This window comes from Parasteatoda tepidariorum, chromosome 4 (assembly GCF_982258835.1).
Source record: "Parasteatoda tepidariorum strain Cologne lab strain chromosome 4, Ptep-v5.0, whole genome shotgun sequence".
Taxonomy (NCBI): Eukaryota; Metazoa; Arthropoda; class Arachnida; order Araneae; family Theridiidae; genus Parasteatoda; species Parasteatoda tepidariorum.
This window is the reverse complement of record NC_141758.1, coordinates 47,736,355-47,763,250: the sequence shown is the minus strand read 5'-3', so window position 1 is coordinate 47,763,250 and position 26,896 is coordinate 47,736,355. Positions and strand designations below refer to the sequence as shown.

Genomic DNA, 26,896 nt, shown 5'->3' with positions numbered 1-26,896 from the left:
CATTTTTTCTCCAAGTACAAACATTGCACCAGGAGAAAGTTATTTCAAAAAAATTTCAATGGGTATAAAATTTAATTATATTTTCAGGAGTCCCCCGATCAATCTGTTCAGAATCAATTCTATGAACTAATAACCACACCCTGTAATTTATAATAATATAAAACAAATATGAAAGTATTAATTCATGAGCATATTTCATGAACTAATACTTACTTTCTTTCTTGAATAATGTAAATACACCATATGGCGGTCGACTTAAAAACTCAGGCTTTAGCAAGGCTTCTTTAATAGCTTCAGAACTGTTCAATATAATCCATCTCCTGTATCCTAGATTAATACTGAAATAAAAATTGGAGTATCCAAATGAATATAGGGTTTACTTTGTATGAATAAAATATAAACAACGTAAATAAAGTACAAATAATAGCGAAAGAGCGGACATACTATAGTTTCCATTTTATAAACAAGGACCTTTTTTAGAATCGAAGCACTTTCTTTCTTTCTTTCTTTAATGGCGGGCACTTGGGGTTTGTCCCATTGACCACAAAAATGCCAGAACTGCTACTCTCTAATCGTTACCCAGTGGGCACCTGTAGCGAAGCCACGGCGGTGGAGCAGCGTCGCCCACGTCACATAACCACAAACCCGTTTACAGGGCGGGTCACATTCACACATTCACACCAAGAGGAGAGGAAAGGACATAGAACACACAGAGAGAAAAAAACATCCATGCCCTGAGCAGGATTCAAACCCGCGACCAATGGCTCCGCAGTCAAACACGCTAACCACTCGATCACCTGGTCGGCAGAATCAAAACACAGAATGTACAATATTTTGCTTAATTCGGGTTGTTTAGCTTTGTTCATAAATTGGCAAGTTATTTATAAGTTTAACTTGAGGAGTCAGTGGGGCATATAAATACTAAAACTGACCATTCTCAATGTATCTTTTCTCAGCATCTAAACAAAATATTGCTTCAGTTTCTTTTTCCAAAGAATACTTATACTACATCTTTACACTGTGATAAGTGCTAATACATATCTTTGGCAGAAAATGTTTTAAAAAAAAGTTATGAGCTGAGAACTTTTAATTTTTTCAAAACTTTCATCAAAAATCATTCATATCTCAAAAGCATGAATTTTTTTTGTCGTATGCCAGTTTAGACAGTGGGGGTACGATTGTTCCTGTTTTTCAGTGGCGCCATCTATGGCCAGGAACTCGACTTCTGCCACGCCATTCACACAACCACAACCCGTTTATAGGCCGGGTCACATTAACACAAAAAGGAGAAAAGACATAGAGCACATAAAGAGAGAAGGAAACATCCATGCCTTGCCCGGGATTCGAACCCAGGACCTTTCTGATGCAAGAAGAGAGTTCCTTGCCCCCTACGCAGGCCGTTCGGTAAGGCATGAAATATAAAATTTAAATAAAATAATTTTAGTGGTATTTAAGAATGGAGATTGAACAAGAATTTAAGTAATCAAAAACAAATTAATAAACCATCTTACTAACCTGAATATGTCCCCATACTTCTTACTCAGTTCAATAAACTTTAAATAAGGCTTCTTTGTCATAAATGGTGCATACCCGAGTATAGGTAACCCATATGGCCCTGGAGGAAGTTTTCTTCCCAGCCTTTTAATTACAGACGTTATGAAATATACGACGACAAGAACGATAACACCAACTAAAATTTCATTCTTCACTAAACTTCCAGCAAAAATCTGGTTTAACATCGTGAAATTAAATTACCATCAATAATTACATTAAAAATTAAATTATGACTGAATCTATATATGTGCTAGACATACGGTTATTTATTTCTTTTAAAACAAAACAAAGCACAAAATTTGGAGTTATCTGAATGACACTGAAAATAAAGTTATCTCTTAGATTAAATATTTTCTTTTTTCATTTGGGAAATCACTGTGAGCTACTTTTATCAAATTTGTTTTGAAAAATGCTTGTTCACTTATCAAATGCGCACTCATCTTTTAACTTTGAAGCATTGTCTTTTTTAACTATATAAATCTAGAGTAATCACGAACTGCTTTTTCAATTGAAGGACAGATTCATAATCCTTTCAAAACATATCAGTGAATTATTTTTTTCAATTTCAGCTTAAAATTCGCGCGTAATAAAGTAGACATGGTCTTAAATTCGAGTGAAAGAAAATAGACATGGCTTAAAATGTATGTGTAAAAACTTATACATAGCTTAAATGCGTGTGTAAAAAAAGTAGACAGATTAAAATGCAAATGTAAGAAAATATATTTAGCCCAAAATGTGTGTATAAGAAAATAGACATAGCACGAAATGATTCAAGTAGGAAATGGACAAAGCATGGAGTGAGAGCGTAAGAAAATGTTTATAGTTCAAAATTGGAGTGTAGGAAAATACACCGAAGAGCCATTCCATTATGACCACCCTCCATCTATAACAATGGGCGCGCTCAGGTTTTCATGGTTTCTCATCCAGGAACGATGTTTTCATGGGGCACATTAGGACCCATAATCCTCATAGAACTATCCCTGACGTCTGTAAGCTACTTGAACATAGTTGCAGACCAGATTCACCCATTCATGGCAACAGTTTTTCCTGCGGGGGATTATGTTTGTCAACAGGATAATGCACCATGTCATAAGGGTCGAATCGTGGAGGAACATTCCAGTGACTTTCAAGTCATGTCTTGGCCCCAAATTCACCTGACCTTAATCCAATAGAGCATTTGTTATCCTACTTGGAAAACCAAATTCGTGTTGCCACGCTACCCCCTCGCAATGTGAGGTAATTGCAGGACCAGTTGGTGAGAGCTTGGTACCAGATACCTCAGACTACCTATCAGCACCCTGTGGAATCAATGCCACGGAGGATGCTAGCAGTTTTAAGGGCTAAAGGTGGTCATACATGTTATTAGCAGGGTGGTCATAATGTAATGGCTCTTCGGTGTATATATAGCTAAAAATGCATATGTAAGAAAATAAATACAGGTTAAATTGAATGTTTAAGAAATTAGAAATAGCTCAAAATCTGATGCATTTATAGATAAATAGATACAACTCAAAATTCGCGTGTGCAAAATAAACATAGCTTACAATGCATGTTTGTACTTTTTTAACACCTTTTATTTTTTACATTAATGTTTTTCACACAACATACAACCAACTTATTTTGTTTCTACATTTTAAGAAAAACATTCATTAATTTTCACTGGTTTGACAATTTTAGACATTTCTTTCCAAGTATTATCCATTCTAAAAATAGCACTTAAGGATACGAGAGATAAAGTTTCTTAATTGATCAGAGAAACAATCAAAAAGCTGTTTTATGCACAAAATAGATAAAATTGAAATCGCATTGTCTTACTAAAGAAACTTTTTTATCGTTTAAAAGATAAATTTGTCTTCATGCAGTTTTATTTTTTAGCGATAATCAAATACGTAGCTACAAAGTCCGGTCTACCGGGTCATCGCCATTTTTCAAGAGGGAAGGTCATTTAGAAAAGTGTCCAGTATTAGGTTTTTAACAATCAGCTCAAATGCTTATCGGAAGTTAAAAAAACGTGTTAATTACTAAATCTGCCTAATTTTACTTAGCAATGTTGCAATAATCCTTGTCCTCTGTCGGCTCTTTGAAAAGAAAATCAAAGCTAGAATTAATTTGAGCTTATTCTTCTTGTTTTAAGTATTTTTAAAAAGCTTTCATTTGACTCAACTTATTGCATTAATCTCTCTCACTGTGATCTCATTCTGTTAAACCCTAGCACTGTAGGTCCATTGAATATGGCTTAAAATGAATCAGGCTAATTTAATAAAATATTTAATTTATCTAATTATTTTTAAGATAAGTGGGCTAATTATAAGAAGCACAAAAAATACCAAGCTGATTAAAACATACTGTCTGTACTTTATTATCCCGTTGACCGAATTCACCAAATCTAAATATAAATTTGAAAATGATTCATATTTAATTATCTCAATTTTTACATGCAATAAGTATTCTTTTTATTTTTTAAATTTCTTTATAATCTACCATGTTAAAATAAATTTGAAAAACACCAAAATGACTTTGACACGATGTTGGCAAAAATGGTCAACGGGATAATAAACAAGTACTTTGGTGACTTTCCCAATCAGCCTGGTAGATTGCAAAAAGAAGGTTGCTATTTGGAAAGGCTTGATTTTTAAATTATCTGATAAAATATATAAATTCGTTATAGATTCTTACTGAAAAACTTTTTACGGTGCATTTTATATAGTCTTACTTACTTTACATCTGTTTAGTTACTAAGTCTTCTGTGAATATGTTTCTGCGTTTTTACAAAATATTTTCCATTTTCAATTCACTCTAATTTTACATGAGATTACCGACAGCTGGATTCTCACATAAAAACATTACAAATTTTAATTTATCACGTTTTCCATACTTTACTTCCATACTGTTACTTAGTCTGTAGCGAATATGGCTATTTAATTTTACAAAATTTTTCCGTTTTTACTTCTCTCATATTTTACCATAGTCACAAGAAAAAAAATTTGATAAATGATTTCTAATATATCCTCACGTTAAAAAACTTTAAAGTGTAATTTACATATTTTTACTCATTTTCCTTCCGTAAAGTTATTCAGTGTTCTGTGAATATGTTTCTCTATTTTTACGAAGCATTTTTCGTACTTAATTTGCTCTAAATTTACATAAAACTCCAGACAACTGATTTCGAGTGGATTCTCAAATATAACTTTTTACAGTGTAATTTACTAAGTTTTACTTGCTTTCATCCATAAAATTCAGTAACCATGCTATTCTATTTTTGAAAAGATTTCCTGTTTTTAATTCACTCTTATTTTTACCAAAAACTCCAGGCAAATGACTTCTAATGTATGTATTCTGACGTTAAAAACTGTTAAACTGTATTTTACATAGTTCTACTTACTACCCTAAAGTTACTCAGTCTTTTGTGAATATGTTTCTCAATTTTTACAAAATATTTTCCGATTTTAATTCATTATAATTTTACATGAAACTCCAGATAACTGATTGTCATTGCTTTCTCCGATAAAAAACTCTTGACAAAATTTTACTAACTCTATTGTCGTAGAGTATCTCTGTCTTTCGTCGATATGTTTATCCATTTTTACAAAAAGTATCCTGTCCTCTAAAATACTTTAATTTTGCATTAAATTACAGATTTATTTCCTATGGATTCTCACCTAGAACATTTTACAGTGTAATTTACATAGTTTTACTTACTTTACTTCAGTAGAGCAATTCAGTCTTTCGCCCCTATTTTTCTCTATTTAAAAAAAAATTCAGTATTTAAAACACTCTAATTTTACATGAGACTCAAAGCAACTGATTTCCAGTGGATTCTTTGCTTAAAACTATTTTATAGTGTAATTTATATAGCTTTACTTATTTAACTTCCGCAAAGTTACTCATTCTTCCGTGAATATGTTCTTCTATTTTCATAAAGATTTTCCGTCATTAACTCATTTTTATTTCATCAGATACTCTTGATAAATGATTTCTAATGTATTCTTAAGTTAAAAAAGTGCAATTTACAATTGCAATATCTTAAGTGCAATTTACATAGTTTTATTTTAACTTTACTTTTATAAAATTACTGCGTCTGTTATGAATTTGTTTTTGTATTTTTACAGAAATTTCTTGTAGTTAATTTTCAATAATTTTGCATTCTTAATAAATAATTTCCATTAGATTTTCGTGAGAAACTTTTTTTTTACTGTATAGTATTTATAATCTATTTACATCATTGAAATTGATCTGATATTTTAAAAGAATATATCCTTTTATCTTATTTCTGCTCTCCTGCATGCATATTTCAGACGCCCACCAGGCGTTTAGAATAAAAGTAGCCGCATTCAAAACCAGATGCCCCGACAACAAGCATGAAAATATTACGATCACCTTAAAAGATGCCAGGGAAAATATTAAAGCTGAAATGCATGTTTCTCGTATCTGGTGAGCATTAGCTAATTTTTTTAATCTTTAAGATATTTAGAATTAGCATTGTATGGTTTTTTTTAAAAAAGTATAATTGCATATGCCAATCTTAATGAAAATATATTATAAATAATTGTTCATTACTTGCTAAGAATAAGAGACATTGGTAATCTATGATTATTTTTAGACACAAACTCCTTCTCACCTTAATTTAAAAATTTCGTAAGGATTGCGTCTGCTTCAACGGTTCAATTTGAATAATTGCCAGGAGGTTTATATTATGAAGTATTATACACACTGAAATTATTCTAAAGAAGAAATTATTTTTTAATGTAATTATTTTTTAAATGTAAGGCAAAAAAAGTTATGCAAATACTGTTTTATTAAGTTAATGAAAAGCATAGACCGAGACTGCAATTAAAATATCTATAAATTAATATTCATTTAGCATTTAGTTTATTTAGTAATTTTAATAGGACTGTAAAATTATCTAATAATCAACAAAATTTTTAGATTTAAAACTTAAAATTAGTTTTTTTAATATCTTAATACTAGTCTCTATGACAACCAGCTAGACTGATTTTTCGAAGCTCCAATATCTCAAAATTAAAAAAAAAATTATATTTAGGGAGAAAAACTAATCAGTCATAACTTATATCAAAAAGACATGATCTTAAATATTGTTATTGGTGAAAATATAATATTTACCCATCTCTTAATTGGGTATTAATTACAAAACAATACTATTTTTTTTACCTAACAAAAATTTCTCGAAATAATTCCATTTTAAATGATTTGCACTTCATTTCAATTTTAAGATTGCAGCACCATCTGTAGATCAAATTGCAAAGCTCTGCGGTAAGAATACTAATACATTCTTCTGGAGAATCCAAATCTGCAATAAAAAATGAGAGTTCCTTCGATGGATCTTCTCCCCACTATCAGCGGATGAGGCAGAAATGTTGAGTTTTGCACCACTGGCTCCAACTGACTCCAAAAAATCCAACTGTAAACTAGGGAAATATTTTTAAAATATTTCCCTAGTTTAGAGTTGGATTTTTTTTAATCGTTTACGTACTTTTTGGACACCCTGTATTGTAGCTTGTTCTGAAATGTAAGATGGCTATGTATTTTACGTTTTATGTTCCTGAATAAGCCTACTTAAGTTCCGCATCATGTTAACTTGTTCAATATCATCCAAAGGAGAAAGCAACGTTTTCCTAGGCCTGAATAACACCTGAATAACATTTGATCTAATGATCAGATCCTTACGTTTTAAGACTCAATCTTAAAGGTTAGAAGAGGTGACCTCAAATATGCTAATTAATTACTGCAGCCGATATTTTAAGTTACGAAATTAGACACAAAAACGTACATTCTCTGAATAGACATACTTTTTTTTCGACGCATTCGGATTTCTGAACACCAAAACATGGGAGGTAGCCGTAATGTGGGAAATATGGACCCCATAGTTTGGTCAGGAAAGCGCTCTAACGTTTGGACCCCTTAATGTAAATTTTACTTTTCGTGCATTTCACCATATCTCGAGAACTTTTTAAGCAAATTGAAAAATTCTTGCCCACAGTTATTAAATTTGTTTATCCAAAGATAATTCCGTTCAAAAAATAACCTTTATTAAATCTTTATTATTTTTCATTATTTATTTAATAATGGTCGAAAAATTTTTTAATTATTAGGTGTGTAATTTATTGCATCATTTAAGACATGTAATTTCACATGGCGAAATACAAAATTTGAGGAAAATAGGTCGAATAGTTCCTGAGAAATCGAATTTTAAATATCTCACTCTTTTGAAATTCAATTTCTCAGGATTTATTTTATCACTTAAAAAGTTCTCGAGATATAGCGAAATACGCAAAAAGCAAAATTAACATTAGAAGGTCCAAACTTTGGAGCACTCTCCTCACCTGGATAATATAAGGGAAGGAATTGAATTTCTTCTAGACGGGAAAGGGAGAAATTTTTTCCGATGTATTTATCACACTGACTAAAATGTGACCAATCCCGATACTATCAGACTAATTCTTTTAAAGGTCTTATGTACAAAAAAAATGGAAGTTTGTACTTGTACTTATTTACACATCTGATATTAATATTTGTGCGAGAGAGAAGTTTTTTCCAACGTACTTTTTCACGCTAAAATGAAAGAGACTATACACCTGTCGAGAAAGCAAACAGTTCAATAGTTAAAAGTGCTTTTATGTAATAAAAGTACTATTTTTCAGCAAATAAAATATTACGAGTATCTTTTAAATGATACGATAGAAATGGAAAAATTTAATACATAATAAAATTTTAAAAAATGCATAAAATTTAAAATAAAATTCATTTTAATCCTTCGTGGGCCATGATTAAGAGTCGGCGGACAGCATTTGCGCATGCATAAATCAATCTAACTTAATGGGACGAAAGCAAAGTACAAAGTATCAATTAAAAAAGTTTTCAAGTGACGCCAAGTTCAATGCCAACATGATGTGATACTCCATGATCACCCTTTCAAAACTGACTTCAACACCTCAGAAAAAAAACGCATTACGTTATTTATAGATTTATACTAACCTACTTAAAAGCGTATCTTTTTTCAAGTCTGAATTGGTTGACTCGCTTCAAGGAAAGAGAGTTTGCTTTTCTCTTTATAATGTAACAACACTTGAGATAATATTCTCTGAACGAAAATAACAGAATTTTATGTTGTAACATGCAAAGAAGTATCGCGTAGTTTTGTCGTCCGGAAACATATTGCTAAAGATAGTAAGGGATTAAATAGATTACTTTCATTACTTGTTACTTAGTTAAATGTAATAAATGTTTTAGTAAAAGTAAAAAAATACTGTCGTGTGGTTGTCAGGAAATATATTGCTACACTTCAGATAGTCAGGGATTAGATGATCTAATTTCTTTGATTGTTACTTAACTAAATGTAATAAAGTAAAAACAAAAAAAATGCGGATTTTTCGTTGGAGGGATATATATTGCTACATTTCAGATGGCCATGGATTAAATGATTTACTTTTGTTGCTTGTTACTTAGTTAAATGTAATAAATGTTTTAGTAAAAATAAAAATATACGGTCGTGTGGTTGTCAGGAAATATATTGCTACATTTCAGATAGTCAGGGATTAGATGATTTACTTTCTTTGATTGTTACTTAACTAAATGTAATAAAGTAATAACAAAAAAAAATGCGGATTTTTCGTTGGAGGGATATATATTGCTACATTTCAGATGGCCATGGATTAAATGATTCACTTTTGTTGCTTGTTACTTAGTTAAATGTAATAAATGTTTTAGTAAAAGTAAAAAAATACTGTCGTGTGGTTGTCAGGAAATATATTGCTACATTTCAGATAGTCAGGGGTTAGATGATTTACTTTCTTTGATTGTTACTTAACTAAATGTAATAAAGTAAAAACAATAAAAAATAGCGGATTTTTCGTTAGAGGGATATATATTGCTACATTTCAGATGGATTAAATGATTTACTTTTGTTGCTTGTTACTTAGTTAAATGTAATAAATGTTTTAGTAAAAGTAAAAAAATACTGTCGTGTGGTTGTCAGGAAATATAATGCTACATTTCAGATAGTCAGGGATTAGATTATTTAATTTCTTTGATTGTTACTTAACTAAATGTAATAAAGTAAAAACAAAAAGAAATACGGATTTTTCGTTGGAGGGATATATATTGCTACATTTCAGGTGGCCATGGATTAAATGATTTTCTTTTGTTGCTTGTTACTTAGTTAAATGTAATAAATGTTTTAGTAAAAGTAAAAAAATACTGTCGTGTGGTTGTCAAGAAATATAATGCTACATTTCAGATAGTCAGGGATTAGATGATTTAATTTCTTTGATTGTTACTTAACTAAATGTAATAAAGTAAAAACAAAAAGAAATACGGATTTTTCGTTGGAGGGATATATATTGCTACATTTCAGATGGCCATGGATTAAATGATTCACTTTTGTTGCTTGTTACTTAGTTAAATGTAATAAATGTTTTAGTAAAAGTAAAAAAATACTGTCGTGTGGTTGTCAGGAAATATATTGCTACATTTCAGATAGTCAGGGGTTAGATGATTTACTTTCTTTGATTGTTACTTAACTAAATGTAATAAAGTAAAAACAATAAAAAATAGCGGATTTTTCGTTAGAGGGATATATATTGCTACATTTCAGATGGATTAAATGATTTACTTTTGTTGCTTGTTACTTAGTTAAATGTAATAAATGTTTTAGTAAAAGTAAAAAAATACTGTCGTGTGGTTGTTAGGAAATATATTGCTACATTTCAGATAGTCAGGGATCAGATGATTTAATTTCTTTGATTGTTACTTAACTAAGTGTAATAAAGTAAAAACAAAAAAAATGCGGATTTTTCGTTGGTGGGATATATATTGCTACATTTCAGATGGCCATGGATTAAATGATTTACTTTTGTTGCTTGTTACTTAGTTAAATGTAATACATGCTATAGTAAAAATAAAAATATACGGTCGTGTGGTTGTCAGGAAATATATTGCTACATTTCAGATAGTCAGGGATTAGATGATTTAATTTCTTTGATTGTTACTTAACTAAATGTAATAAAGTAAAAACAAAAAAAAATGCGGATTTTTCGTTGGAGGGATATATATTGCTACATTTCAGATGGCCATGGATTAAATGATTTACTTTTGTTGCTTGTTACTTAGTTAAATGTAATAAATGTTTTAGTAAAATTAAAAAAATACTGTCGTGTGGTTGTCAGGAAATATATTGCTACATTTCAGATAGTCAGGGATTAGATGATTTAATTTCTTTGATTGTTACTTAACTAAATGTAATAAAGTAAAAACAAAAAAAAATGCGGATTTTTCGTTGGAGGGATATATATTGCTACATTTCAGATGGCCATGGATTAAATGATTTACTTTTGTTGCTTGTTACTTAGTTAAATGTAATAAATGTTTTAGTAAAAGTAAAAAAATACTGTCGTGTGGTTGTTAGGAAATATATTGCTACATTTCAGATAGTCAGGGATTAGATGATTTAATTTCTTTGATTGTTACTTAACTAAGTGTAATAAAGTAAAAACAAAAAAAATGCGGATTTTTCGTTGGTGGGATATATATTGCTACATTTCAGATGGCCATGGATTAAATGATTTTCTTTTGTTGCTTGTTACTTAGTTAAATGTAATAAATGTTTTAGTAAAAGTAAAAAAATACTGTCGTGTGGTTGTCAAGAAATATAATGCTACATTTCAGATAGTCAGGGATTAGATGATTTAATTTCTTTGATTGTTACTTAACTAAATGTAATAAAGTAAAAACAAAAAGAAATACGGATTTTTCGTTGGAGGGATATATATTGCTACATTTCAGATGGCCATGGATTAAATGATTTACTTTTGTTGCTTGTTACTTAGTTAAATGTAATACATGCTATAGTAAAAATAAAAATATACGGTCGTGTGGTTGTCAGGAAATATATTGCTACATTTCAGATAGTCAGGGATTAGATGATTTAATTTCTTTGATTGTTACTTAACTAAATGTAATAAAGTAAAAACAAAAAAAAATGCGGATTTTTCGTTGGAGGGATATATATTGCTACATTTCAGATGGCCATGGATTAAATGATTTACTTTTGTTGCTTGTTACTTAGTTAAATGTAATAAATGTTTTAGTAAAATTAAAAAAACACTGTCGTGTGGTTGTCAGGAAATATATTGCTACATTTCAGATAGTCAGGGATTAGATGATTTAATTTCTTTGATTGTTACTTAACTAAATGTAATAAAGTAAAAACAAAAAAAAATGCGGATTTTTCGTTGGAGGGATATATATTGCTACATTTCAGATGGCCATGGATTAAATGATTTACTTTTGTTGCTTGTTACTTAGTTAAATGTAATAAATGTTTTAGTAAAAGTAAAAAAATACTGTCGTGTGGTTGTTAGGAAATATATTGCTACATTTCAGATAGTCAGGGATTAGATGATTTAATTTCTTTGATTGTTACTTAACTAAGTGTAATAAAGTAAAAACAAAAAAAATGCGGATTTTTCGTTGGTGGGATATATATTGCTACATTTCAGATGGCCATGGATTAAATGATTTTCTTTTGTTGCTTGTTACTTAGTTAAATGTAATAAATGTTTTAGTAAAAGTAAAAAAATACTGTCGTGTGGTTGTCAAGAAATATAATGCTACATTTCAGATAGTCAGGGATTAGATGATTTAATTTCTTTGATTGTTACTTAACTAAATGTAATAAAGTAAAAACAAAAAGAAATACGGATTTTTCGTTGGAGGGATATATATTGCTACATTTCAGATGGCCATGGATTAAATGATTTACTTTTGTTGCTTGTTACTTAGTTAAATGTAATACATGCTATAGTAAAAATAAAAATATACGGTCGTGTGGTTGTCAGGAAATATATTGCTACATTTCAGATAGTCAGGGATTAGATGATTTAATTTCTTTGATTGTTACTTAACTAAATGTAATAAAGTAAAAACAAAAAAAAATGCGGATTTTTCGTTGGAGGGATATATATTGCTACATTTCAGATGGTCATGGATTAAATGATTTACTTTTGTTGCTTGTTACTTAGTTAAATGTAATAAATGTTTTAGTAAAATTAAAAAAATACTGTCGTGTGGTTGTCAGAAAATATATTGCTACATTTCAGATAGTCAGGGATTAGATGATTTAATTTCTTTGATTGTTACTTAACTAAATGTAATAAAGTAAAAACAAAAAAAAATGCGGATTTTTCGTTGGAGGGATATATATTGCTACATTTCAGATGGCCATGGATTAAATGATTTACTTTTGTTGCTTGTTACTTAGTTAAATGTAATAAATGTTTTAGTAAAAGTAAAAAAATACTGTCGTGTGGTTGTTAGGAAATATATTGCTACATTTCAGATAGTCAGGGATTAGATGATTTAATTTCTTTGATTGTTACTTAACTAAATGTAATAAAGTAAAAACAAAAAAAAATGCGGATTTTTCGTTGGAGGGATATATATTGCTACATTTCAGATGGCCATGGATTAAATGATTTACTTTTGTTGCTTGTTACTTAGTTAAATGTAATAAATGTTTTAGTAAAAGTAAAAAAATACTGTCGTGTGGTTGTCAGGAAATATATTGCTACATTTCAGATAGTCAGAGATTAGATGATTTACTTTCTTTGATTGTTACTTAACTAAATGTAATAAAGTAAAAACAAAAAAAATGCGGATTTTTCGTTGGAGGGATATATATTGCTACATTTCAGATGGCCATGGATTAAATGATTTACTTTTGTTGCTTGTTACTTAGTTAAATGTAAGAAATGTTTTAGTAAAAGTAAAAAAATACTGTCGTGTGGTTGTCAGGAAATATATTGCTACATTTCAGATAGTCAGGGATTAGATGATTTAATTTCTTTGATTGTTACTTAATTAAATGTAATAAAGTAAAAACAAAAAAAAATGCGGATTTTTCGTTGGAGGGATATATATTGCTACATTTCAGATGGCCATGGATTAAATGATTTACTTTTGTTGCTTGTTACTTAGTTAAATGTAATAAATGTTTTAGTAAAAGTAAAAAAATACTGTCGTGTGGTTGTCAGGAAATATATTGCTACATTTCAGATAGTCAGGGATTAGATGATTTACTTTCTTTGATTGTTACTTAACTAAATGTAATAAAGTAAAAACAAAAAAAAAATGCGGATTTTTCGTTGGAGGGATATATATTGCTACATTTCAGATGGCCATGGATTAAATGATTTACTTTTGTTGCTTGTTACTTAGTTAAATGTAATAAATGTTTTAGTAAAAGTAAAAAAATACTGTCGTGTGGTTGTCAGGAAATATATTGCTACATTTCAGATAGTCAGGGATTAGATGATTTAATTTCTTTGATTGTTACTTAACTAAATGTTATAAAGTAAAAACAAAAAAAAATGCGGATTTTTCGTTGAAGGGATATATATTGCTACATTTCAGATGGCCATGGATTAAATGATTTACTTTCGTTGCTTGTTACTTAGTTAAATGTAATAAATGTTTTAGTAAAAGTAAAAAAATACTGTCGTGTGGTTGTCAGAAAATATATTGCTACATTTCAGATAGTCAGGGATTAGATGATTTAATTTCTTTGATTGTTACTTAACTAAATGTAATAAAGTAAAAACAAAAAAAAATGCGGATTTTTCGTTGGAGGGATATATATTGCTACATTTCAGATGGCCATGGATTAAATGATATACTTTTGTTGCTTGTTACTTAGTTAAATGTAATAAATGTTTTAGTAGAAGTAAAAATATACGGTCGTGTGGTTGTCAGGAAATATATTGTTACATTTCAGATAGTCAGGGATTAGATGATTTAATTTCTTTGATTGTTACTTAACTAAATGTAATAAAGTAAAAACAAAAATGCGGATTTTTCGATGGAGGGATATATATTGCTACATTTCAGATGGCCATGGATTAAATGATTTACTTTTGTTGCTTGTTACTTAGTTAAATGTAATAAATGTTTTAGTAAAAGTAAAAAAATACTGTCGTGTGGTTGTCAGGAAATATATTGCTACATTTCAGATAGTCAGGGGTTAAATGATTTACTTTCTTTGATTGTTACTTAACTAAATGTAATAAAGTAAAAACAACAAAAAAATGCGGATTTTTCGTTGGAGGGATATATATTGCTACATTTCAGATGGCCATGGATTAAATGATTTACTTTTGTTGCTTGTTACTTAGTTAAGTGTAATAAATGCTATAGTAAAAATAAAAATATACGGTCGTGTGGTTGTCAAGAAATATATTGCTACATTTCAGATAATCAGAGAATAGACAAATTTTATTTTTTATGACATTTAAATAAGTAACAATTACTTTTGTCACTTATTTAAATGTCATAAAAAAAAAGTAAAAAAATACCAACTTTAGCTTCATTACTTTTGAAAATGAGTAATTTTGTTTAGACACTGTAAAAGATTTTGGTGTTTAGTTGCCATCATTTTTGTTGTTGGTGTTGAGGTGAACCCAGTTTCTTTCCAGTAGTCACATTTTTTTAGTTTACTTTTTCAATTTTAGAGTTTTATTTGTTCATTTTTTGTTTCTTTGTTAACTGATAAAACATAATTTCATGAGTTTTAGAATCAATTTATGGCTTTATAACAAACACATTTCATTTGAAAAAGAAGCAAATTTTTAGATATGCTTTTTCCCTAATTCTTTCAAACAATTGCTATTTTCTCTATTTCAGATACTTTTTTGCACAGTAACTATGTATTTATTTTACCTTAACATCAAAAAAGAAGGCAAATAAACCCCAAACATTTCTGCAGTGCACTTTCATTTAGGAATGGAAAAAATACAAAAATTTGTACTGAATTATAGTTACTTTTTATTCTTAAAGCTATGTTGTCTATAATATGCAGGATGTCTCAAAATCTTTGTACTTAAAGTATATCTTTAGAATCCATTTTAAAAAAAGAAGAGATAAAAATATGCTCGTTAAGGATAGCTAATTAGTATTTAAAAGAAGAAAAAATAAAAACACTACCAAAATATGATTAATTATTATAGATGAAGGCGGGATGAGTGCCCGATTGAAGCTATTTTTTTACCTTTCTCTTAAGAAACGTTTTTAAAAACATTAATTAAAGACGGTGATTATGAAACACGTGTAAATTTAGAAGGCATAAAAATTATAAACCAGACTCCTTTTTATTTTTAATACAAATAAGCAGCTGATAAAATGACTATGAACAAAACCGTTAACGTTGTTACAAGTAGAAACCTAATTATTATCACTATTTTTAAGCATTCTTGCAGCACTCCATTTTCAGGCCTGGTGGTCATGGAGGTTAAAACACTATAATAGATTACATGATGATCGCGAAGTGAGAAATATTTAAATTCAGTCAGGCAAGAAAGAACACATCGATCTGAGCCTAGGTCTTCAAACCACCACCGGGCTTATTTTTGTTTATTGTAGTACTAAATATGCATTAAATTTTAGCTATCTTAGTTTTGTTAAAAATATTATAGGTATGATTCTGAAATATCTAAGGTATCCAACTGAATGAAAATCGAATTCGACGAAAATTTCCATTTTTTTAAACTACCCATATTTGAACTTTAATTCATTTGCCTTGCAAAAGTCTTTAAAATTTTGATCTCCGATTGTCGGAAATGAAGTTACAGTAGTTTTTGTATGCTGACAAACGAAACCGAAGTAAACTGTAAAACGAAACTAAAATATTTTTGTTTTGCTTTCATTATCTTAGCACTTATTTATTTGAATGAATTATGTTTTTAACACAAATGAAATTCATTTCCAGAAATCAATTCTCGAATTATTAATTGCTTTGTTGTCAGAATTTTCTTGCATGCTTAAATGCATTTTTGTTTATTTTGAGACTTTACGCTAACACACATTACAAAAAAAAAGTTTACTGTGGAATTCTTTTTTGAAATTTTAAAAACTTGTCTGTAAACCTCGATATCAAAAATAGTCAAAAGATATTCTTCTGCTGAATGATTTTGAAATATAATTAAGATAACCGACGGGTTTCAAACATTTTTTTAAAAAAAGAATCAATTAAACTTTTAATTTAATATTTTAATTATTATAAAATCTTAATAAGTAGATTTTGTCTAATGTTAGAGATGTTTTGAACTGAAAGCTAATGTTTAGTGTGAATGTGTTATTTGTATCAAGCTTTAAGTAAAAATATGCAGAATTTTTATTTAAAAATTCAATATTAAACATAGTATTTAGTTCTATTTCATTGTTTTATTAAATATTTTTAAGAGTTTAGTTGAAAACATAGGTCATTGATCTAAAAAAAAATATTATTTTGAAATTTATGCTTTACAAATTTGTTATAGAGCTGTTAGAGTGACGTGAAAAATCTGTAGTTTTCAAGCTCGTTATATACTTTATTTACTACCTTTATTTTGAAAAATATTTTAAACAATTTTAAATTTTACTTTAAATTTATAATTCAAGATTCCTTCTTAATATAAAATTTAATTACGTAGCACAATCAACCTAGTAAAATTGCCTGGTAAAATAATCAAGTAATTATCCTTGGAACATGTTTTAAGCGGTGGATGAAGGAATTTATTCATAATTGTGTAAATGCTTTCTGGCATTCACACATATACCATCTACCTCAAGAATCATTAGTTTTATGCTCTATAAAATATGTTTTATTTTTCCAAAGATAAAATGAAATTCTTACCAAGAAGTCTCATAAAATATGAATTCTTCTTACCTAATATAAAATTAAAATTTTGTGTGATCTTAATTATGCTTTAAAATCATTCAGTAGAAGAATATCTTTAGACTACCTTTGATATCGAGGTTTACTAAAAAAAGTTTTAATAAGCACATTTTTTTTCAAAATGTATATTTTATTTTTAAAATAAATCCTTGTTAATAATTTTTTATAGGCTTTCTTTTAATTGCTACAACAAATGATGTTTTCTGTAAACCATATGATAAAGGAAATAGTCGAGAAAAAAGGTCTAAACTTGGGAAGATCATGTGAGTAATAGATAAAGCAAATTTTATATGCATGTTTTATTCGCAACTTCCGACCAACCATAGTATTCAGATCAATGTGACTCGAAAACTAAATAGAAAGCAGAAGGCCTATATTTCCCTTAAATACAGGCTATATAAAATCTATGCAAGGTATTCCGATTTTAATCTATATTTTTATTTATCAACTTTAATTTATACTTTTGGAATACTTTTTAGAGTAAGAAAAAAAACATAAGAGCCTGCAAATTTATATTCAAGCAAAGAAAAAGCAAAAAAGCTGTCGAAATTTAAAAAATTCATGTTGAGGAAGGTGGATAAATAATACATTAAAATCTGTTTGATCACCGTTTTATACTCGAACGTATTACGAATGTCGAAATGTCGAAGATATTACGGTAAAGCTGTCGAAATTTAGAAAATTCATGTTGAGGAAGGTGGATAAATAATACACTAAAAAACCTGCTTGATCACCGTTTCATACTCGAACGTATTACGAACGTCGAAATGTCGAAGATATTACGGTAAAGCTGTCGAAATTTAGAAAATTCACGTTGAGGAAGGTGGATAAACAATACATTAAAATCTGTTCGATCGCCGTTTTATACTCGAAGGTGTTACGAAGGTCGAAATGTCGAAGATATTACGGTAAAGCTGTCGAAATTTAGAAATTTCATGTTGAGGAAGGTGGATAAACAATACATTAAAATCTGTTTGATCACCGTTTTATACTCGAAGGTATTACGAATGTCGAAATGTCGAAGATATTACGGTAAAGCTGTCGAAATTTAGAAAATTCATGTTGAGGAAGGTGGATAAACAATACATTAAAATCTGTTTGATCACCGTATTATACTCGAAGGTATTACGAATGTCGAAATGTCGAAGATATTACGGTAAAACTGTTGAAATTTAGAAAATTCATGTTGAGGAAGGTGGATAAACAATACATTAAAACCTGTTTAATCACTGTCTTATACTTGAAGGTATTACGAATTATCATTTTTCAACTTGTTTTTTTTTTTTTTTTTTTTTTTTTTTTTTTTTTTTTTTTTTTTACGGTCAAACAGGTTTCGATTATTGAGATATTTGCCTTCTTCTTAATTGATCAATCAAATTTTAATAGAGTTTATGTTTTTTTCGTCGCTTAGATTAATAAGTAGCCCTTAATGTATGCTATTTTTTTCGTCATATTTTTTGATAAAGATTCTAAAATATATTTAAAAGCTAATAATCGCGGAACACTCTATATTAATAAAAAAGTTTTAATTTATTAAATTTTTTTACAGAACTCAACTGAAATACATGTACTGTTATGTAACAAAAATAAGTTTATATATTTCGCTATAAAACTACAAAAAATTTCATTGTTTTTCAAATTTTGCCTTTTTTTTTTCAAACAAATATTTGCAATTCTGAAACGGCAACTCGATGAGAAGATGATAGCTAAAATTACATGGTTGAGCTTGTGCTTGACATGTTAACATTACAGCTATTGGGTTTAGTTTGATACACCAAATCAATTTTCGGATCTGATTTAATTAGATACCTGAAAGTGGTGTCACACTCTGGTGTCGGACCTGATTGGCTGCGGAATCATGGCATAAACAAATGGTTTACCCACACATGACGTCGTTTCTGGATATCCAATTTTGACAATTTTTTTTGCAAAGAAATACCGTGCACACTTTTATCCCCATTTTTTGCTCTTATTTACGACGTTTATAGTTCCTAAGAGATTTCATCTTTTTTTTTCCTCCTTACTTCATAAAATTTGGGACTCTTAATGAGAATATCTAACTTCATTTTCACAAAGCTATATTAAAGACAGATTGTATATGCTAAGGGTGCTGACTTTGTCCTCTCTATATTTGTCATTTTAATGACTATACGTCATTTTCATGCCTGAAAAATGAAAGCTGATTCCAAATTTTTATTTTTCATATCTATTAATGGCGTGCAGTAACTACAACGACTACATTTGTTTTTATTGGATTAGTGGAATTTAAGTGACGAGAATATTTGTAATCTAATGACCAGTGATTTGTAATCTAATGACCAGTTTATCTTCATATCTTTTGACTTATGCATTTTATGGAATGGACATTTTATGGAATAACTAAATATTACTTCTACCATTCTATACTAAAACTCCTTTTCTCCGTTAATACTCAAAAATTTCTCCCAATTCACCGGCATCAGGCTCTTTCTTTCAATAGAAGTTAAGTGATCTAGCTACAATGTGTCGTGTGATGCGCTCCAGATACCGCATCTTTTGATTCTGACAAAACGTACAATATATTTAAATATTTTATATCATTATTATTAAAAATTTCCGATTGAATTAGTAACGCATTTAGAATTTTTTTTAGAAGAAACTGTATTCTAGTCATATTGTCCTGTACTATATTGATAGATGTTTAAAAAATGTGCTAAATAAAATCCTTTTTATTCATTTATTTATTTTGTATTTTCATTTTATTATTTTTTCTATTTTTGAATAATGTCACACAATCAACCTAGTAAAACACCCTAGTAAAATAATCATATAATTATCTTTGGAACCAATTTAAAGGGATGGATGAAAGCATTTATTCAGAAATGTGTAAATGCTTTCTGGCATTTACACACATACCATTAACCTCAAGACTTTTATGCTCTATGAAATATGTTTTATTTTCAGAGATAATAATATGATTCTCTAAAGATAAAGTAATTTAAATATGAAATATTTATTTATTTATATTTTTTTCAGATCTGGAATCTCTAAAGGTACCAAAATAATTGGAAGGTATCAGGACTCAGGTATTTATGACCAATTTGACTCAGATAATTATAAATACGTTAATTATAAAGAGAAAATAAAATTTCGTTAAGTGCCAGAACAAAATTTACGCTCGATCTAATTGATTTAATGTAGGTGAAATATAATTTTATAACTTCATTTTCAAGAAAAAAATTTCTCTATGAAAGAGTAAAAAATTAGCTTCAAATTTTAATTTTAATAAAGTACAGTCGATAAGAGCAATTATAATAAAATGATTATTTTTAAAACATAAATATCTATCTATCAGCGGCTCCCATTTTTTCCCGGCTGTTGAGCCCTAAATTATCTAACTGTTGAATTCACGGGCCAGGAGTGGCATCAGATCTAGTTCTGAATTTGTTTTTGATGTATGCATGAAGTTTTGTCGTATCTGATGTATATACAGGTATGTTTTAATGTATCTGAAAGCGAATAAAATACACTGAATGGTAATTTTTGACAAGGAGCTACTGTAGAAGTTGAGAACGATTATTAGAGAAATATAAATCTTTGTTCTAGAATTTGTCCGTTTTATTTTGAATTTTGCGTAATGTATTCAGTATATATTGTTATTAGAAGAAATATTTGTAATTTTTTTTCTGCTGGCATTTTTTAAAATAATTTCATAAGATAACCGAAATATCAAATGAATTATGATTTATTGTTTGGATATAAATATAATTACAGGTTTCAAAAACAATTACTGCTTAAATTTTCTTGAAATTACATTTGATTAATTGTCCATGTGATATCTCATAGTAATCCAGAAATGTTCCCCCAATCGTAAATGAAATTTATTTTATATGTACTGCTTAAATAAACTTTGTGAAATTTTTTTAGCAGTTCAAAATAAAAATAGGTCCCATCGAGTTTAAAAAATGTTTCTCAAGTTTATTAGAAAGCTAAAAGAAGTACATGAGGAAAATTGTAATTTTTTTACCATTTTCATTTTTAAGTGGTCACTATTTTGTCTTTAAAGAAAGAAGAGTTACAAATATTTCTTGTAAATCTATAAATGATCTATTCTAGATTGTAGAATCTATTATGGATCTAATATAGATTGTAGAATTTGTTATAAATTGTAGAATCTATAATAGATCTTATATAGATTGTAGGATCTATTATAGATTTTACATAAATTTTAGAAAAATAATATATTTCAGACTGTAAAGAATGAGGAGCTATAAATGTCTCTTGTAAATCTATAAATAATCTGCTTTTAGAATTAATTATAGAATATAGAATCTTTTATAAATTGTAGAAAAATAATCTATTTTAAATAAATAATCTATTACAGATTGTAGAATCTATTATTGATTGTTGAATAAAAATTATCGATTGTAAACGTATAAATAATATATTACAATTGCAAATCTATAAATAATCTGTTTGTAGAATCAATTATAGATTATAGAATCTCTTATAGATTGTAGAAAATAATCTATTCTAAATCTATAAAAAATCTATTACAGATTATTTATAGATTTATAATTATCATATATTATTTCTAGACTATGGAATCTATTACAGATCATAAATAGATTTTAGAAAAATAATCTATATACTGTACCCACCAGGCTTGTTTTCCTTATTTCAGGTAACTATTCTGTTGTGTATCTCCTTGTTATAGGAGTTGTATTGTTCATCGCTATGCTTCTTTGCCAACTTTGCTCTTCAGAGGAAGAAGAAAATCCTGAGCAGAGTGCACCAACAACAGACAACGCATGATTGTTGTTCATTTTTTGACGTAGAAAAACTGACCATATAGCCAGAGAGTTAATGTATGCCTCATGCCTGATTCTCATTCGGCGACAGAAGAACATGCTTTCCATATCAGAAGAATAAGTGAGATTTTCTTTCTCACAGCAGATCCAGCAGAACTCGTTACATTATAGAACCAGATGAATCTATTTCCCTGACTGATAATGCTCTTTATAAATAGAATTGTCGTCACAAGGTTACGTGATTTCCCCACTCTCCACACTTCTCTCCTATCAGTTACCATGGTTCCAGAAAATCTTACTTTTTCCTCACATTGATATATTCCAAAAATTTTCAAAATGTATTGCCATGGAGCAAAAGGCAATATTTGCCAAAAATTATGGTAAGTGTGAGAGAAAAAGTAATCGAGTAACCTTGTCAGGCCTGTCATATTAATAAATAGTATAAAATGTATTGAATGTTTACATTAAAAACTAAACATTGAATAGGTTCCACCTACCCCGCTTAGTCCATAACACGTTAAAATAAAGTATGAATATATTCTAATGAATTTTGAATTTCTAAATTCAAAATAATGCAACAATTAAACTTAATATAATACTTTTTTAAAGTATTTCTATAAAAAGGATATTTTACCATAAATTAACAAAAAATTTTGTGACTGCCTGTGGGCTTTTTTACTCTACATTTGCGAGAAATTTTAATTGAATAAAAATTCACTTATTTAATACTGTGCCTAAAAATGCCAGATATTCCTTAACATGATTAGGCATTCTAAAAATACAGGTATTTCATAGATTGATGGTAATATCTGGATAAAAAATGTGTTATTAGGTTTAATAATTGTAATAATATGTAATAATTTTGTAAATTTGATAAACTTTTATAATTTTATCATGATAATTGAGAGCATATCATAGAAACTATTTATTTGGTTAAATTTATTTTTCAACTTTGTATTTTTTGTGGTAATGTGTGGTAATAAGAACTACACTTTTGAAAATGAGAATTTCGTGTACACCGTTACCACATGAATGGAAAATTACTGACTGACTGGTTTAAATATCGTATAGTTATTACCGTAATTATGGGCTTTTTACCCGAAGTGTCATTACCATACAGTACAGTAATTTTACATGATTTTTTTCCTACATATGTAAATGAGTATTTTTCAACGTGGAAATAAATTTAAAATTAATAAAAGTTGAATAAAATTAAAATATTTAAACCAAATGCTAATTTATTTTAGGTTGCTAAGAAATGTACTTTTTCTTGATTAACACGTGACATCCTTAACGAACTAACATCCAAGCATTTTATTAAACACTGAAGTAAAACAAATAACCAAACGCTTACAGCGCACTGGATATTTGCAACTAAAGAAGTGAAATGATTATGCCTAACCATGTGATTTAGATCAGATTTAATTGGATACCTGTAAGCGAGATTTAATTGGATACCTGTAAGCGACGTCACGCGTGTGTCGAGCCTGATTGGCTGCTGAATTAACAAATACCATGATTTACCTAGAATGACGTCACTTGCAGGTACCCAATTTCATAAATTAAATGGAAAATAATAAAAGGAAACGATACATTCATCGTCTAACTAAGATTTTATTTTCCATTTTATCATACAGGGTGTTTATAAAGTCCCAGACCCATTTTGATGTTTAATAACTCATAAAATAATAAAGATAGATTAAAATTAATTATATAAATGGTTAGATGAACTCAAAAAGTTTCATGACCCTTGTCAATGAACTTCCACATGTCCCTTCGTCTCACGGAGAATATCAAGTCGATAGTCAATTTACTTTAACTTTAATCTATCTTTATCATTTTATGAGTTATTAAACATCAAAATGGGTCCGGGACTTTATAAACACCCTGTATTATCTTGTTATTATATTATCTTATTGCTATATTTTATAACTGGCGTTGAACTGCCGAAAAATTCTGAGTTTACGACTATCATTATTCAACTTTATAGCCTTGTAATTTTGAACCCAATCCAGAAGACAAAGGAACTCCTGGATCAAGCATTGGGACAAACTAGCCTTAGTGGAGGAATTTGTGATGGAACTAACCCGCATTTGTGTTATATGGAGAGGAAAACCACAAAAACCTCCCACGGTTAGCATGACGGAAAGGGGATTCTGATTTATGATCCGTCTATCACTGAGGATAGTTTATACCAGGGATCGGTGCGAGCTGGGAATAAAATTCGAATTAACCAGCCGAAGCTGGGATCGAACGTGAATCACCTCATTGGGAGGCGAAAGCTCTATCCCCGAACACGAGAGCTCTCTAACTAGAATTTTTTTCCCCCGTAGAGTGGCGCTGAACCTATTTGGTTGGAAAGTGTTACCATTTTACCGCGATTTGGAAGAAGAAAAATTCATCGCCTTTTTACGTGCTTTGGCATTAGAGTGGAATATATTTCTCTGTGGATTATACTTATATTATGAAAAATAATACTTTTTTTTAAATTCACTGTCGTAAACTAATTTTTTCCCCATCAATTTCATAAAACTAATTATTAAATTAATAAAATTAATTACTAATAAATATTTAATACAATTAATTATTAATAAATTAATTTTAATAGAATTAAGATTGAATTGAGTGAATATATGAGGGTGTGTTGATTTTTTTTTTCTGAAATGAAATGCAAGAAAAATTTCAGACTTCAACAAAATTTATTTTTAGCATCAAAGTAAGGCAGTGATATTGTGACTTTATAATTCAGCAATGTTGCAGATCAATAAAACAAAAACCTTCAGTGAGTTCATATTAATACAAAAAACTAATATCAAGATGCTACTAGATTTTATCTAAAAAAAATTTCTATACACATATATCGAACACTAATTTTTGTTCTTGTGAAGTAAAAAATTTTATATTATGTAATTTTTTTTTTAAATTTCCGCACTTCATTTCCCGCTCTTTTGTACGTTTGCACTTATTTGTAGATTAGTGTCATATCATAATGTTTTTGTAGAACTAATTTCTACTCAAAAATCGTATTTCATAATCATTTGGTCGCAGCGTAAGTCCAGGATGAGAGTCGAAAGTTGGTTTAAAACCATCAGGAAAGACAATGTCAAACTTTTGCAAAATGGTCACAAAATACAGGAAAAGTTCCATGTAAGCCATCGTTTCTCCAGGGCAGACTCTTTTACCTGAAAAGAAAAAGATTTTTTAAAACTTTAACTTTAAATTATTAATATTAGCCAAATATTTATCCATCATATAATGGACGGTTGCACTTGAATTAAGTAAAGAGCCGTGTTTTTATATGTTTTTACAATGTGTTCCAAAAATGATTGTCGATTTGAAAAACCAATTAAAGGAAAACAAAATCATGTAGAAATCTTCGATTAGATGAATCTACAATCTTCTCATAAAACGAGTTTATCTGAACAAGTTTCACAAATAGATATAAAGTTTGTCAAAAGATGGCGCAGTTGACTTAATATTAAAAAACAATACTTCACGTTAAACTATTCGAACAGAAATATTTCACGGGTGTTCGTTAATTTTATTTCTAATCTGAGCTGCAAACGGTGGTAATTATGAAAAAATAGTTTTTTTTAGGTTTTTATTGTTTAGCAGCAGGCAGCGCCATCTTTTTACGAACTTCAACTGCAGCTTAGAATTTGGGGATAATGAAATTAGTTTCTGAAGCAGGCCACATGAAACCGTTCATTTCTATCTATTTCCATTTTTCTGAACTTGATTTTTCAAATCCTGGGTCATTTTCAAGATACCTGATGCAAACTATTTTAGCTTTGCTCTAAGACAAAATAATGTGCCTTAAGATTTTGCGAGACGTAAACAATCTTGGTTGAACTAATTTCCGTTAGGATATAATTCTGTATTAACAAAATAAACCTCGCGTAAACAAAATTATTGTTTAAAATGTTAATTTTGCCCCTCGAAATATTTTCGAACCTCATGGTTTTATACTTACGTCGGAAAACTATTTTATTCGTCCATAAGAAAATTTCTACACGAGATTTTTCTTATGGTACTACACCACAAACTTTCCCTTTTGATACAATTTGCATTTTACTGCTACAATAATATTTCTTACGGCGAAATAAGGTAATTAAAGAAGCTGTGAATAGTTAAGCATTTCAGAAATCTAAAATTACCACTAACAAGGGGAACTAGGTAAGTGTGACTCGCCAATTTTGAAATAAACTAGCGGGATGTATGCCTTGTGAGGAATAAAAAAATAAGTCAATGTATGGAAAAATCGGTATTTTATTACTTCAATGCAGACTATTAGTTATTGTAATTATCTCCTACTCCAATTAATTTTGTGGTACTTTGACGTACTATATACTGCATATTTATTGTCAAAATTGATTTCGAAAATTTTATATATCTGTAGTTTTTCAGAAAAACCTGTTAGGTTAATTTTAAATGAAATTTTTTAAATTTCATTTTTCAAAAAATTTTCCAAATTAATTGGAGTATGTAATTGCAAATCAATTAATTAATTAATAATTAATAAGAATTAACAATATTAATAATAATTAACAATAATTAATAATAATCCATTAATGATTAATAATTAATAGTTAATAATTACTAATTAATAAGTAATAATTAATTAAAATTAATTAATAATTAATTAATAGTTAATTAATAATAAAATAAAAAAGTATAGTGCGTGGAGTCCGTCCGCGCGTAAGAAGTTAAACTTCGTAATGTGGAAATGAAAATAGGAAGGGGTAGAAATTGATTTTTAGCGAAATCATATTGTTTCTTTAAGACAAACTTTATTAACAATGACAATTCACAATTGATCGCATCTTTTAAT

At 28.8% G+C, this 26,896-nt stretch overlaps 2 protein-coding genes across 5 annotated transcripts in view; one reads left to right on the top strand and one right to left on the bottom strand.

The window, feature by feature from the left end:
- LOC107449041 (cytochrome P450 2J4) overlaps positions 1-26,896 on the bottom strand; it is a 64,241-nt gene that overhangs the window by 19,514 nt on the left and 17,831 nt on the right. Inside the window, exons 1-2 of one of the 3 annotated variants that reach the window (XM_016064451.4) lie at positions 1,516-2,050; positions 214-338 (exon numbers count right to left, since the gene is read on the bottom strand). The exons of 1 other annotated variant lie outside the window; for it this stretch is intronic. In XM_016064451.4, coding sequence (XP_015919937.1) covers positions 214-338; positions 1,516-1,739 — 349 coding nt within the window. In that variant the 5' untranslated portion in view covers positions 1,740-2,050. Of the gene's footprint in view, positions 1-213; positions 339-1,515; positions 2,051-24,745; positions 25,248-26,896 lie in introns of those variants that run through there. One more of the 3 variants, XM_016064441.4, reaches the window with a different exon arrangement.
- On the top strand, positions 5,850-23,296 carry LOC107449054 (uncharacterized). 2 transcript variants are annotated; one of them, XM_071182240.2, is made up of 4 exons: positions 5,850-5,985; positions 17,445-17,538; positions 20,291-20,340; positions 21,972-23,296. In XM_071182240.2, exons 1-4 carry the CDS (start codon positions 5,940-5,942, stop codon positions 22,067-22,069), a joined length of 288 nt encoding a protein of 95 aa, XP_071038341.1. In that variant the 5' UTR covers positions 5,850-5,939; the 3' UTR covers positions 22,070-23,296. The 2 variants fall into 2 exon arrangements, with proteins under 2 accessions (XP_071038341.1, XP_015919961.1); XM_016064475.4 differs by having other exon boundaries at positions 21,939-23,296.

What these genes read in the sequence shown, in the direction of transcription:
- LOC107449054 (XM_016064475.4), top strand. Translation starts at nt 5,940, where the DNA reads ATGCCAGGGAAAATATTAAAGCTGAAATGCATGTTTCTCGTATCTG. An exon ending in ATGCATGTTTCTCGTATCTG is followed by an intron (nt 5,986 to 17,444) that starts GTGAGCATTAGC and finishes AATTTTTTATAG; the next exon opens with GCTTTCTTTTAATTGCTACA. An exon ending in TGGAAGGTATCAGGACTCAG is followed by an intron (nt 20,341 to 21,938) that starts GTATTTATGACC and finishes TCCTTATTTCAG; the next exon opens with GTAACTATTCTGTTGTGTAT.